The sequence below is a fragment of the Osmia bicornis genome, chromosome 13, assembly GCF_907164935.1.
Source record: "Osmia bicornis bicornis chromosome 13, iOsmBic2.1, whole genome shotgun sequence".
Lineage (NCBI taxonomy): Eukaryota > Metazoa > Arthropoda > Insecta > Hymenoptera > Megachilidae > Osmia > Osmia bicornis.
The window spans coordinates 54,979-68,022 of NC_060228.1; the positions used below are offsets into that span (position 1 = coordinate 54,979).

At 46.0% G+C, this 13,044-nt stretch overlaps 1 protein-coding gene across 1 annotated transcript; it reads left to right on the forward strand.

Moving 5' to 3' along the window:
- Positions 1 to 8,146: 8,146 nt before the first annotated feature.
- On the forward strand, positions 8,147 to 9,544 carry LOC114881592. The gene has a single exon (XM_029198411.2). The coding sequence runs from the start codon at positions 8,147 to 8,149 to the stop codon at positions 9,542 to 9,544; it is 1,398 nt and encodes a 465-aa protein (XP_029054244.2).
- The last annotated feature ends 3,500 nt before the right edge of the window (positions 9,545 to 13,044 follow it).

Genomic DNA, 13,044 nt, shown 5'->3' on the forward strand with positions numbered 1-13,044 from the left:
CATGAACAGCCTATGCCTCGAAATACGAACCGAGGCAGGGTCTTTGTTTAGTTCTCGCTAGGATCGGTCCTAACGTAAGCACGGCCAAGTCGTAAATTATCCAACGGTCTGTCATCGCCATTCCCGATAAGTTAGAGAGCAAGCGAGAACGGAAATTAGCTCTTCGTTGACTTTTTTTTAATGCGTAGATTCTCGGGCGATCGACACTTATTAGGCAGTCTAAAAAGAAGCGTGCGACAGTTCGGATCGCGATCGACGACATGGTTCGTCCACGAGTGCAAGTTTAAAGAATTCTAATAATAACGTATATTATGGTCGTAATGACGACCCGTAGAGTTGGTTAAGCATGTACCTCTCTAATTTACATTATCACCTGATATCATGTAAGCTGTCGAGCGTCGACCTGCCGGGTTGGGTACTGCATGTAACCACCCGGACCCGTATTCGCTTACATGGTCAGGTATTATAATCGAACGCAATGACATTTATTGCACGCATTTCCACCGGTCATTAGTATAATCAAACGTAATATTAAGAAAACAAGGGGTTTTTTATGCCGACGGGCTTTTTCCCCATAAGCATGTAGAGCCAATAAACGATTATTAATATTTAGGCTCAAAATCGTCTAAATTCATTTATTAAAATACCCTCCTCCTCACACATATTATTTCCTATTTTTGAAACACGGGATCTCTCCATGTTGGAGAGATTTCGACGATACAGACGCCGTCGAGTAATAATAACTCGTGCGCATCCCCACCATAGGATCAATCTATCGAGCGAGGATCGATCCATCGAACCTCTGTTTATATATACGACCCTCCAGCAATTACTAATATAATAAAACCGAAGTTTCAACCTGACGTTCAAAAACATTACCGAGCACTCGCGTCTTTCGAATCGATCAACCGCCGTTCAACCGTCGATCCTAAACTATTGACGTTTAATTCATTGCGCCAGAGCGAAAATTGTAACGTGAGTGACTAGTGGAGGTGACCGCCAATAAACTAGATACCGATTCAACATAACGGAACCGTTCGCATTTGTCTTTGCTCTTTTTGCCAAACCCTCACTCCGTATCCTCGTTAGGATAGAATCCGCGAACCATCGGAGCGCTCAGTGCAGACAATAAATCGTTCCGATACAAATTCTTAAAATGACCTTATCCCTAATTTTTCAGTTAACCATTATACAGTAAAATCAAAATAGAATTGGTATTAGAATCAATACTATTATAATAGTACCCGTAGCTTTTATAGAACAAACTAGAACCGATGCCTAACCTATTTCAGAAACAATATTAGAACCGTAATCGGTATAGAATAGAAAAGAACCGAAAAGAGCCGATATAGAACCGATATCAGAACCGGCACTAGAACCGTAACCGGAACCGATATCCTCCTGAATTTCGGTTCTAGAATAACTGTTATAGATCAAAACGGTCCTTCAAAACTGTTTTAAGAACTGGAATCGATATCATAACAGTTTTCAAAGCCTGCCATATAATGTGCCGTAATTTTCAACAAAATACAATAATAAACTGTGTGAATAATCAAGCAGTTGTACGCAATATTCTTTGTTACATAAAATTCGAATTGCTATGCTCAAACTCAAAAAATGAACATATTTATCACGTGATAATTTTTTAAAAAGGATTGTTAGCCCAGTATATAATAATAATTGTCTTAATTCGGTGGCTTTAAAGCGATCAACTTCATCTAATTTCCTTGGCTTTCTAGTAAATTCCTTAGGTAAGAATAATGACATAGATAATAAAGAAGTTGAAGCAAGAGTTATCTGAGTTGCAACCATACGAACATTATGTTTACCCTTAATCCAAAACTGCAGCAATTTTTTCATTACTCCTAATAGTACGAGATGCATGTAGTCTAAAGGAAATTGAGTAACCATTCCAATGTTTAAATCTTCAAGATTTTACGTGATTTTATGGTGTTCTTCTTGTTTCCTTAATTTAAAGGATTCATCTGATCTTAACATTGCATTAATTTTTGGGTACGTTACTCGATTTTCTATGTAATCTCCCTCTTGAATTCAAAATACGCATTATGTCCTTTAATTCCCTTTGTAACATCCAGCAGGAAGAAGAATAAACAACAAGAATTAATAATTAGTATTTATTAATATATTTATTCATTTTTTTTCTTTATTTATAATTAAATTTGTAACAGCTCATTTTTTTAAATTATTATTGTACTATATTGATTTAAATAATTATATTCATACTTAATAACTAAAAAGAATCTTATATTTATTAATATTTACATTTAACAAAAATTTTATATACTTCAAAATATACGTCGATAATTCTACCGCGTCGATAAAAGATCGACACAGCGCGCGAAATAAATAGATAGAGACAGCAATAGCGAATAGAAAGAGATAGGAACAAGCGCAGAGTAGAAAGAGACAGCAACAGCGTAGACAGAGATAGCGATACGCACGGAGTCACGTACGCGCAGGTCAAAGTCCGAACACTTCCGGTATCAAAAACACAGGTAGAAAAAACTGCTACGTCAGCAGTTCTCCGGTATAAATACGAGCGTGCCGCGCAAAGATTCTTCACTTCGATTCTGATCGTAGTCCGAGACGGGTCTATGATACGATTTGTATAGAATTCAGTAATCTTAGACTCTTTTGTCGGCAAAGCGGCAAAGGTTCCGCGTCAGACCCGGAGCGCTTAACTATCGGTTCGCAGCGGTTCTCTTTCGTGTCAGGTTCGCACCCAAGCTTAACGAGCGAGCGAAAGCCGAAGCTCCTCGGATGTGGCCTATCAGTACACTGGCTCTAGAGCGACGATACCGTTTTGCAGTGTTCGCTACCAAGCCTAACGAGCGAGCGAAAGCAGAAGCTCCTTGGATGCGGCCTGTTCAGTGACGGCTAAGTTGCCCAGAAACCGAACTGCGGCCGAACGAGCCAACTCCTACAGCGTCAGAACGGATCTTGGCCAATTTCCCGACAAATCATTCAAATCATTTATATTATATTAAATTATATTAAATTATATTAAATTATATTAAATTATATTAAATTATAAATCCAAGTTTAATAATCGTATCTAGAACCGCGTTTACTAATCAATTTATTTTCCTCTGTATTTTTATTTTAGGTTGAATTATTTTTGTAATTAATAATCTGATTTTCTTTTATTGTATTTCAATTTTAGCACAAACACGATTGTTATTTTCTTTGTATTTTTCAATCCAGGGCGTACTCATTGTACCTTACTAATACTATTATTTTCTTTTGTATTTCAAAACAGGGCGCAACATTTGTTAATTAACTACATTAATTCAATTCATTATTTAAATTCAATAATTAATTACATCAATTCATTCATTATTTAATTACATTCAATATTATCTTTTTATATTACTTACCTTTTTATTATTATCATATTATAAACGAACAACACATAATTTCTTGAATAAATTCATATAATTTTGAGAAAGGAATTAACGTTGGATTTTAGTCCTTTACCGCGTGCCACCCGAACCTATAATCCCTTCCTTTATTATTATAATATATATAAAGAATACGAGTCGCCTTCTCTTAGGGAACCGCTCTCCCTACGCGTCGGCGCAGTAGCGTGCTCGTGAATAATTTCGGGACGTTACACCTTGATAAACGATTTTGCAGGAGCATCGCAGATAAATACGTTCAATTTCACAGTTATTTTTTTGCCGTATTCTATAATGCCAGTTCGGAAAATTTTAAAACAATCGCCCTTGAAATATTTCAAAAAAGTATTGCTCCATTTTGGCTTTTCAAAACCATGATAAGCACCAATTATAAACGGTTCGGTGTAAAAATCTGCAACTATACTACCTAAAATAGGCCAATATTGACTCCCAGGTGATTTTGTTAAAGGAAGACCATCTATATTCACATTAATATTTATCTGAGATGGTAAATTACTTCGACAATAATGTTTACGAATAGATTTTTTTAAAATCACCTAAACCTCCCCAAGCTAAGGTGGAAGCTATCGTGCCGAGAGCTGGATGGCACCGGGGTAATGGTGTCTCAAACGATGCCCTTGGGGTACCAGGCGATCCCCATTGTATTTTAGCCTTACCCCCGTAAGCAGGCTCTGCGGGGGTGGACCACCCTTTCACTCGTGGGATACACATGGAAACACATAACAAAAACAAAAACACAAACACAAACACCGACACCACAGGCATTCAAAAGGGGGGGAGCTCTCGGAAGAGGGACCCCTTACCAAGGGGGAGGAGCTCTCAAAAGAGGGACCTCTCGACATAGAGGAGGAGCTCTCGAAAGAGGGACCTTCTACAAAGGGGGAGGAGCTCTCGGAAGAGGGACCTACCACCACGGGGAGCTCGGATATCAGGGTGGAGCGAACAGCCTCGGACGACGCAGCACTTGCTGCGGCGACTGAGGCTGGGTTCTCGCTGACGGACGGCCCAAAACAAGGAACAGACGAGGACGCAGGTAGTGATGCGGTGTCCTCGCCTACCTCATCGGAGAAGAGGAGGGGATCGCGCCGTTGCGGGGCGGCCAAGAAGAGGGCTCGAAGGGCCAAGTTAGCCGACGGGACCTCCTTAGAGGCACCGCGCGGAGCGACCACCTCCTCGAATCCAGTATCGGGGGACGGGCCCAAATCGTGGGCACGGCACGAAACCAGGTATTGCCAGTGGGTCAGGAAAGGGAAAAGGAGCCGCGGGCCTGAAAAGGGCACGACCGGCGGATGGCTCCCCAACCGACCACCAGGCGAAAAGGGGCAAGATCTTCCCTGCCCCGTCCAGTTTCAGGGAGGCGCTCGTGGCTGGCAGGAGGGTGGCAATCGCGCCCTCAGGCTACCCCGAGGCCACCCTGACGACGGAGCAGGGGGATCTTGTGCTAAGAACCATCGAAACGGAGCTGGACGCCATACCAGCTGGTAAAGAGGTCCCCCGTTTCGAGGCAAATAAGCTGGAACAGGGGGTATTATGGATCACCTGTTCGGACGAGAAGGCCAGGGAATGGCTGAGGAGTATAGTGGGCAGGGTGAGGCCATGGGAAGGCGCCGCTCTCCAATTATTGGAGAGGGAGTACCTTCCTAGGCTCCACAAGCTTATTACGGTCATCCCTGGACCACCTACGGAGACGGGTATAATTTTGAACCATCTCAAGAGACAGAACCCGGGTCTCAACACCCAACACTGGAGGGTGTGGGGCCGGAAGGAGGAAGTAAGATCAGTCCAACTTGTCATTGGAGTGGAGAACGAGTCCCTCCAGGCCCTCAAAAGCTGAGGCTACGTGGCGCACGTTGGGCTAGGCAGGGTGCTCTTTAGAGAGACCCGTGCAAGGACCGACGGGGGCCGCGAGGAATCAGCGGCAAAAGAGGGCCCGGTTACGGAGGGCAACTCCAAGACCGCGAAGGCCGAGGCGAGTGGGGGGGACTGCGGGGCTCGAGACACGGAGGCACCATCCACGTCTACGGGCACCAAGGTCGCCCCTCCCGCGACGGTGGCCTCGGGATCTGGAGCGCCCGACAAAACTACGGAGGAGATAGGAAAGACCGCAGAAGTGGCAGAAGGGATGAAGGGCCCGGTCTCAATGACGGGGACCAAAATCCCGGGACCGGAGGCATCAAGGGCCTCAATGACGGAAAGAGGCGGCCAAGGGCCCTCCGGGAAGGGTCCAAGAGGTAGGCCTCTGAAAGCCCATGTCGGAGACCCGGAATGGGGTCCAAAAGACCATCACTACGGGCCTCCGGGCGGACAGAGGAAGGGGGAGCGCCATGGGTGCCCCTCAAACAAAGCGCAGGGCTAAAAGATGAGCCGACCACAGGGCACACTAAGCGCAGGCGCGAAACGCACGCGAGGAGATGACACTGCAGTCCCCATGACTGCAGGTTGTCTCTCTATTTCGCAGATCAACTTGCAGCACTGCAAAGCGGCCACGGACCTGCTCCGTTGGCGACTTGCGGCGCAGCACACAGATATACACAAATACACGGATATAGCCCTGATACAAGAACCCTGGTTAATCCAAGGGCAAGTAGGGGGGCTAGATCTGAAACAAGGCTCCATCTTCCATGGAGACCTGGAGACTGGACCCAGGGCATGCGTGTACGCGAAAAGAGGGCTCGGGGCAACGAAACTGGCGGAATTCTGCACAAGAGACCAAGCAGCAGTCCTACTCCCAGCGGGGGTGGGAGGTAGCAGGGCGAACCTGGTGGTTTGCTCGACCTTCCAGCCCTATGACTCTGAGGGGCCCCCGCCAACGAGGGATCTCAGAGAGCTGGCGGACTACTGCAAGGTCAAGGGGCTGCAACTAGTGATTGGGTGCGACGCAAATGCACACCATATCGTCTGGGGCAGCAGCAACATAAACAAAAGAGGCGAGGCATTATTAGAATACCTCGCTACCACGGATCTGGAGATTGTAAACAGAGGCTCCAGTCCAACGTTTGTCACCTCCCGGCGACAGGAGGTGCTTGATATCACGCTGGGCTCCGCAAAGGCGGCCCAAGCTATACAAGATTGGCGTGTGGAAGACGAGGCTACACTATCTGACCACAGGCTAATCACTTTCAAGTTAAAGACGAATGCAGACCTAAGGGCCTCGGAAACATACAGGAACCCCAGAGCCACCTGCTGGCCTCAATACCGTGAGAGCCTAGAGGGAGAGCTCAGGGGGCACTGCGTGATACCGAGGACCACGAAGGGGATCGAGATGGAGGTCGCAAGACTGCAAACCTCGATCATCGGCTCCTACGAAAGATCATGCCCGTTAAAACAAAGAAGAGAAAGCAAAAGGGTTCCCTGGTGGAACAATGAACTGAATAAGCTCAGAGCCAGGGCCCGGAAGCTTCTGAACAAGGCGATGAAGGCAAATACCGTAGAAGCCTGGGACGCGTATAAAAAGGCCCAGAAGGCCTACAAAAAAACGATTAGAGTATCTAAAAGAAGGACCTGGAAAAACTTCTGCCAAGAAACCGAGGCCCTACCGCTGGTAGCTAGGCTTCGGAAGATATTTGTATCCGAGCCTCCACAAAAACCGGAAGGTCTAAAACTTCCAAATGGAGGAGTCACAGGTGATTCCCTGCAGACGTTGAGGCACCTTGTGGAGACGCACTTCCCAGGCTCGGAACTGATACCGGAGGAACTGTCCCAGAAGGAACAGGCACCTCTCAGGAACAGCGCACGGGACTGGGAACTGGCCTCAAAGGTGGTCACGATAGACAGATTAAGATGGGCTATAAACTCATTTAGTAGGTACAAAAGCCCGGGTGCAGACGGGATCTTCCCGGCTCTTCTTCAGGAAGCCGGAGAGGACCTGTTGATGCAGCTATGTAAGATATACAGAGCATGCCTAGCACTGGGATATGTACCACTTCAATGGAGAATAGCCAGGGTGGTCTTCCTGCCTAAGCCAGGCAGAAGTGGCTACGATACGGCGAAATCCTTCAGGCCAATCAGCCTAACATCCTTTCTACTAAAAACTTTAGAAAGGCTGGCTGATAGGCACATCAGAGAGCATGCATTGGCAGAAAGGCCTATACACGCCTCCCAGCATGCGTACCAGTCGGGCAAATCCGTGGAAACGGCGCTCCACCATCTTGTAAGGGAGGTGGGAGAGGCCCTATCCCAGGGGGAGTCCGTCGTGAGTATTTTCATAGACATAGAAGGGGCTTTCGACAGCACATCCTTCGATGTGATGAATGAAGCAGCAAGAAGCTTTGGGATTGACGACAGTCTGGTCACCTGGATCGACAATATGCTACGAACCAGGACCATAATAACCTCCTCTGATGGGTCTTCGTTGAGGGCACGCATCGCAAGGGGTTGCCCGCAGGGAGGAGTACTGTCTCCCCTGCTGTGGACCCTTGCGGTAGACGGGCTACTCCGCAGGCTCAGCGAGGAAGGTTTTCTGGTGATAGGATGACATCTGCATATCGGTTAGAAGCAGACACCCGCATTATATAGCGAGAAGACTGCAAGAAGCACTCATACTCGTGCAAAAATGGTGCCTATCCCATAAACTCATGGTAAACCCTACCAAAACGGAGATGGTACTATTCTCGAGGAAAAGGAGCTTTGAATTCAAGGCCCCCTCACTGTTCGGGGTGGAGATTAGCCTATCCACCTCAGCGAAATATCTAGGGGTCACTCTAGATATGAAGCAAAACTGGAAACTCCACATCGGAAAGCAGGCACAAAAGGCAATCGCAACTTACTGGGCCTGCAGGAGGATGTTTGGAACTACGTGGGGACTTAAACCAAGAATGGTCAGGTGGATATTCACCGCAATCTTGGTACCCCAAGTAACATATGCCTCTGTTGTATGGTGGACGTCTATGACGAAACAATGCAACAGGAGGCACCTGGAGAAGATCCACCGCCTAGCATTGCTCGGGATGACTGGGGCCTTCCGCACCACACCGACAATGGCAATGGGGACACTCATGGACCTGGCACCACCACATATCATGGTGGAAGCAGGAGCCAGGAGCACAGCCATAAGACTATTCTTAGCAAGCAAGTGGAAGATGGCGTCAACGGGCCACGCGTCTATCCTTAGGGAATTCAGGGAACCAGGAGGGGCCTTAACTCTAGGGGGAGACGCGTGCGACCCGACATACCATTTTAAAAACAGCTTCCGGGTAAACATCCCATGCAAGGCAGCGTGGGAAGCAAACCGGGAGGAACTCCTCACTCCGGAAGGGCTGATCTGGTATACGGACGGCTCCAAAACCAAGTCGGGTACCGGAGCAGGAATCTGGGGAGAGAGGCCCAGGGCAGAGATAGTAATGTCCCTGGACCCGCACGTATCCATCCTTCAAGCGGAAGTGTTTGCCATATGGGCATGTGCCAAGTTGTGCTTGGAACGGAACTATAGGGACAAGCACATCTACATCTGTAGTGACAGTAAGGCTGCGCTTGGATCCATACGTGCTACGATAGTGCGATCCATGCTGGTACAAGACTGCACGGACATGTTGGAACGGCTGGCTAATAACAACAACCGCGTCAACCTAATCTGGGTACCTGGACATGCAGGTATCCCGGGAAACGAGAAGGCGAATATGCTGGCAAGGGAAGGAGCTAGAAGGCCCAGCCCAGACACAGCATACCGCATAGGTGTCGATAGAGGGACGGCAAAGGAGATGGTGAGGGAGTGGGCGTGTACCCAAACCCACCTGACCTGGAGCAGTACTCAAGGAATGAGACACACTAAGGCCATGTTCAAAGGGCCATCGTCAAGGCTAGGCAAGACTGTGAGTCGCCTAGACAGAAACCAACTGCGTTTGCTCGTGGGGCTCATTACTGGGCACTGGTATACGAGGAAACACTTGATGCACCTAGGAATCGGCAGCGAACCAAGGTGCCCCAGATGTGGAGAGGAGGATGAGACTCCTATCCACCTGATATGGCGTTGCAGAGGACTGGAGGCCCTAAGGCGATCATGTTTTGGGGCTGCCACCCTTGACGACGCACGTATAGAGGACATTGGAGTGGGAAGGCTTCTGGGCTTTGCCAAAGAGGCCGGCCTACACAATACACCTCAATCTTAGTACTGCCCACAGGGGCTCGGGCACAATGGTCCCGGGAGGACTGAGTGCCCGGAAACTGCGCAGTAATAATAATAATAATAATCACCTAAACCTGCATGATAATATTTTCCTGGTAACATTTCAATAATGGCCACTTGTTTGGGAGTTTGAAACAGAGTTCGAGCATCAATAGGAAGATTATGGCCATATTTTACTAGAATTTTCAGTAAACTACTAATAGCAGTATGACTAACACGATTTTCAATAGCCCATAATCGGATGTCGTTAATAAGTTCTGTTTTACAAAATTCAGTTTTAGAAAATTCATCACTTGAAATACTTGACTGAGGACTATTTTTATCAATACTAATTTCCGAATGTTCAGAAACTAAATCATGATTATTTTCTGTACACTTATGAGTGTTCATTACATTGGAATAATCGAAATCAGTTTCTTTTAGTACATTTTGCTACTGAGGTAATTGTTCGATGTTAGCTGGCACATTCGATAAATTTACGACACTATCTTGAATTTCTAAATTTGAATTAATAGTCATTTGGCAAATATTACGAAATTTTTTAAAGAAAATACGCCGCTGCCGTGGCGTTAAAGAAATAACGTCTAGTCTTAATTTTGATTTGGACATAATATATAATTTTATAAAGCAATAGAAAGTAGATGAACTGCGATTATGTATACGAATATAGGTTTGAGTTTGCCTCATATTATTTTCTTTATGTTATATTCTCCTTTATCACTGAAACAATATATAGGAAGCTTATATGGAGAATTAAAAATGTTTTGATAAATGAAAAATGTTTTGACATTTGCAGTTTTTTTTAAACAAACTAATTCAATAATTAAAATATAATTTATGTAATATTTTAAGGACGCCAATAGAATATTTCAGAAAAAATGTAATCTATATTTCTTAAATAGTATTTTATTTATATATAAAGAATTTGAAATTTTTGGTAATTATTTAGAAGTTGGTCCTCCTCACCGATTTTCGTGACCTTGAAATATGTTGTCAAGATCATCATTCTGAACAACCTTTCCCTATACATGTTACCGCCGCTCGGCCTTAGTTTCCGAGATATTCGTAAAAAACTGCAGCTATACTTATGTCACCAGTACACTGTATTCCGGGAAAAATGGAGACTGAATTGTGATTGAAAGAGTGATTGAAGTGGTTTGAGGTTAGGCTTAGGCTTAGGGTTAGGTTAGGTTTAGGTTAGGTTTATAGAGGCTGGTGTTGAGAAATTTTATATTCTATAGTCGTGTAAAGAAAGGGGCACAGCCCCCTTCTTAAATTCAGATTTAGACTAGGCACTTCAGTACCTCCGGAAACAAAGTAAGCAAGATAGTGACGTCATCGACGCGAGAGCCGCGGCGCAGGATGAGCGGATACAGTAGGTCCCCGAAAAATTGTACACTATAGTAGGCTGCGATATTTTAGTGTTCCAAAACTTTTATTGCAGATTTGCATTAATATATTTTCGGGGTCCTTAGTGACCCGGGGGTCAAAATGGCCCAGGGTGCCTGAAGACCCCTCAGGTTGTGAGGACCCCATGGGGTCCTAGGAGTCCCGTGACGTGGTGCTGACGTCATGCGCGAAAATAAATGCGTGGTGGAAATAAAATTCTGAGGGCAGAAATCTAATTTTTACCTTTGCCGGGGGTCCACGATGACCCAATGGGGGCTCAAGAAGCCCAGTGTATATAGGGTCCGCAGGTTTAAGGGGCTGGGGTCCTGAGGAACCCAGTGCTGGTATGTTCCACATATATAAGGGGCTGGGGCACAAAAGAACCCAAATGTGGGGAGGGTCTCCCTATTTAAGGGGCTGGGGCCTTGGAGAACCCTGTGTAGGAAGGGTACACCTGACAGAGGGGCTGGGGTCTACAGAAACCCGGGAAAAAGTGAAAAAGAGTTTTTGATGGCTGTGATGGGAACTAGATGATAAGACAAGCAAATGTATGACTACGTGACAAAGGGCTATGTCTGGTGTCCCCCCTTTTGTGTCTGTTTCTATATATTATGATTTTTATTTATTTATTTATCTTGGTGTTTGTACTGGACTGGATATTTATGACGAATTTGGCGAGTGTATAGGTATTAGATTTATGTATAGTGGTGTGATAACGGTCGGTTTTATCTTTATTAATGACGATACGGCAAATCTAACGGGCAATGCTACATCTAGACAGAAAAATGACGACTATGGCTACGCAACAGGATTATTCTATAAAATATCAAATAAAATGGAAAACACAAAGTTGAAGAAGATTAAAGGTTACGGTGTAGGAGTTCTCGGTGGCTCCAGTACCGGCGCGGATGCGGGTGCGTGTGCAGGCCCCACCGCGTCGTTATCTGACGACTGTACATCACAGACTAGACGGTAGACCGCCAGGCCGCTGTGAATGTAAGAGCTACTGACGATGATACGGATGGATGGTTGAGTGCGGCTGGGAAGGATGAAATCTTCTCCAGAAAACCCAGGGTATCAAGATCACCACCCGGTTTGGGCGCATTTAACAGGGATATAGCATCCCCGCCAGTTCGTTTGGAGTCGGCGGACCTCGTCGGAGATGAGGATGAAGCTATCCCTCAGATAATTACGAAGACTAATAAGGATAAAGGTAAAATTAGTAAGCCTAGAAAGAAGGGGATGACACTGGAGGAGAAGCTCGACGCCAGCATCAGCACGATATCAAAGATGCTGGAACTGATTAAGGGTCACAACATAGTGATCAAGGAATATATTTTAAAGAGCAGAGATGTGGCCCCGGAAGTGAAGGAGGAATACATATCTATGGGGTGTTGTCTTGAGGATGTGACGGATGCGGTGGATGGGATAAAGGAAATCCACACCGGACGCAAGATAGAGAAGAGGGCAGGTAAAGGTAAAAATAGAAGAGAGTACCTAGATATACCTACCAGCGAGGATGAGGCGATGGATCCCGAATCGGCGACGACGGGGACGGACCATGAGGAGCCCCCTGTTCCTGTACCTGAAAAAGAAATAGAAACGAAAAGAAAGTTTAAAACCATGGCGACGCAGACACAGGATGAGTTGGAAATGGATTTCCCTGCCGAGCAACAGGCATAAGAGGAAACAGATCACCCCGCCCACGGAGAATGTGGGGAAGAAAACGAGGTTTTTCCTCTCTAGTGTGGAAGGGGCGCCGGAGGAAAATGCGACGAGGAGGAGGGGCAAGGAAGAAACCCAAAAGAAAGAGGGGGGTCCTACTGAACAGAACTGGGAACTGGTCCAAAATAGGAGGAGGAGAAGTGATAAAGAGTTGAATAAAGAAAAAATGGAAGAGGATGGGAAGACAAGAGGGGACTCTGAGGGGGTAAAGGGTACCCCAAAAAGAAGAAGACCGGTTCCGGCAAAGCCCCAAGCTATAGCGGTTAGGTTCAATAAGGACACGTCTTTTGCTGACATCCTGAGGAAGGTGAAAGGGGCAGCTGGTTCCTCCCCTGAGGGTGTGAAGACTGTAAAACAGACAACGGCAGG

Bases quoted from the DNA above. Each gene is read 5' to 3' on its own strand.
- LOC114881592 (XM_029198411.2), top strand. From the start codon at position 8,147: ATGAAGCAAAACTGGAAACTCCACATCGGAAAGCAGGCACAAAAGGCA.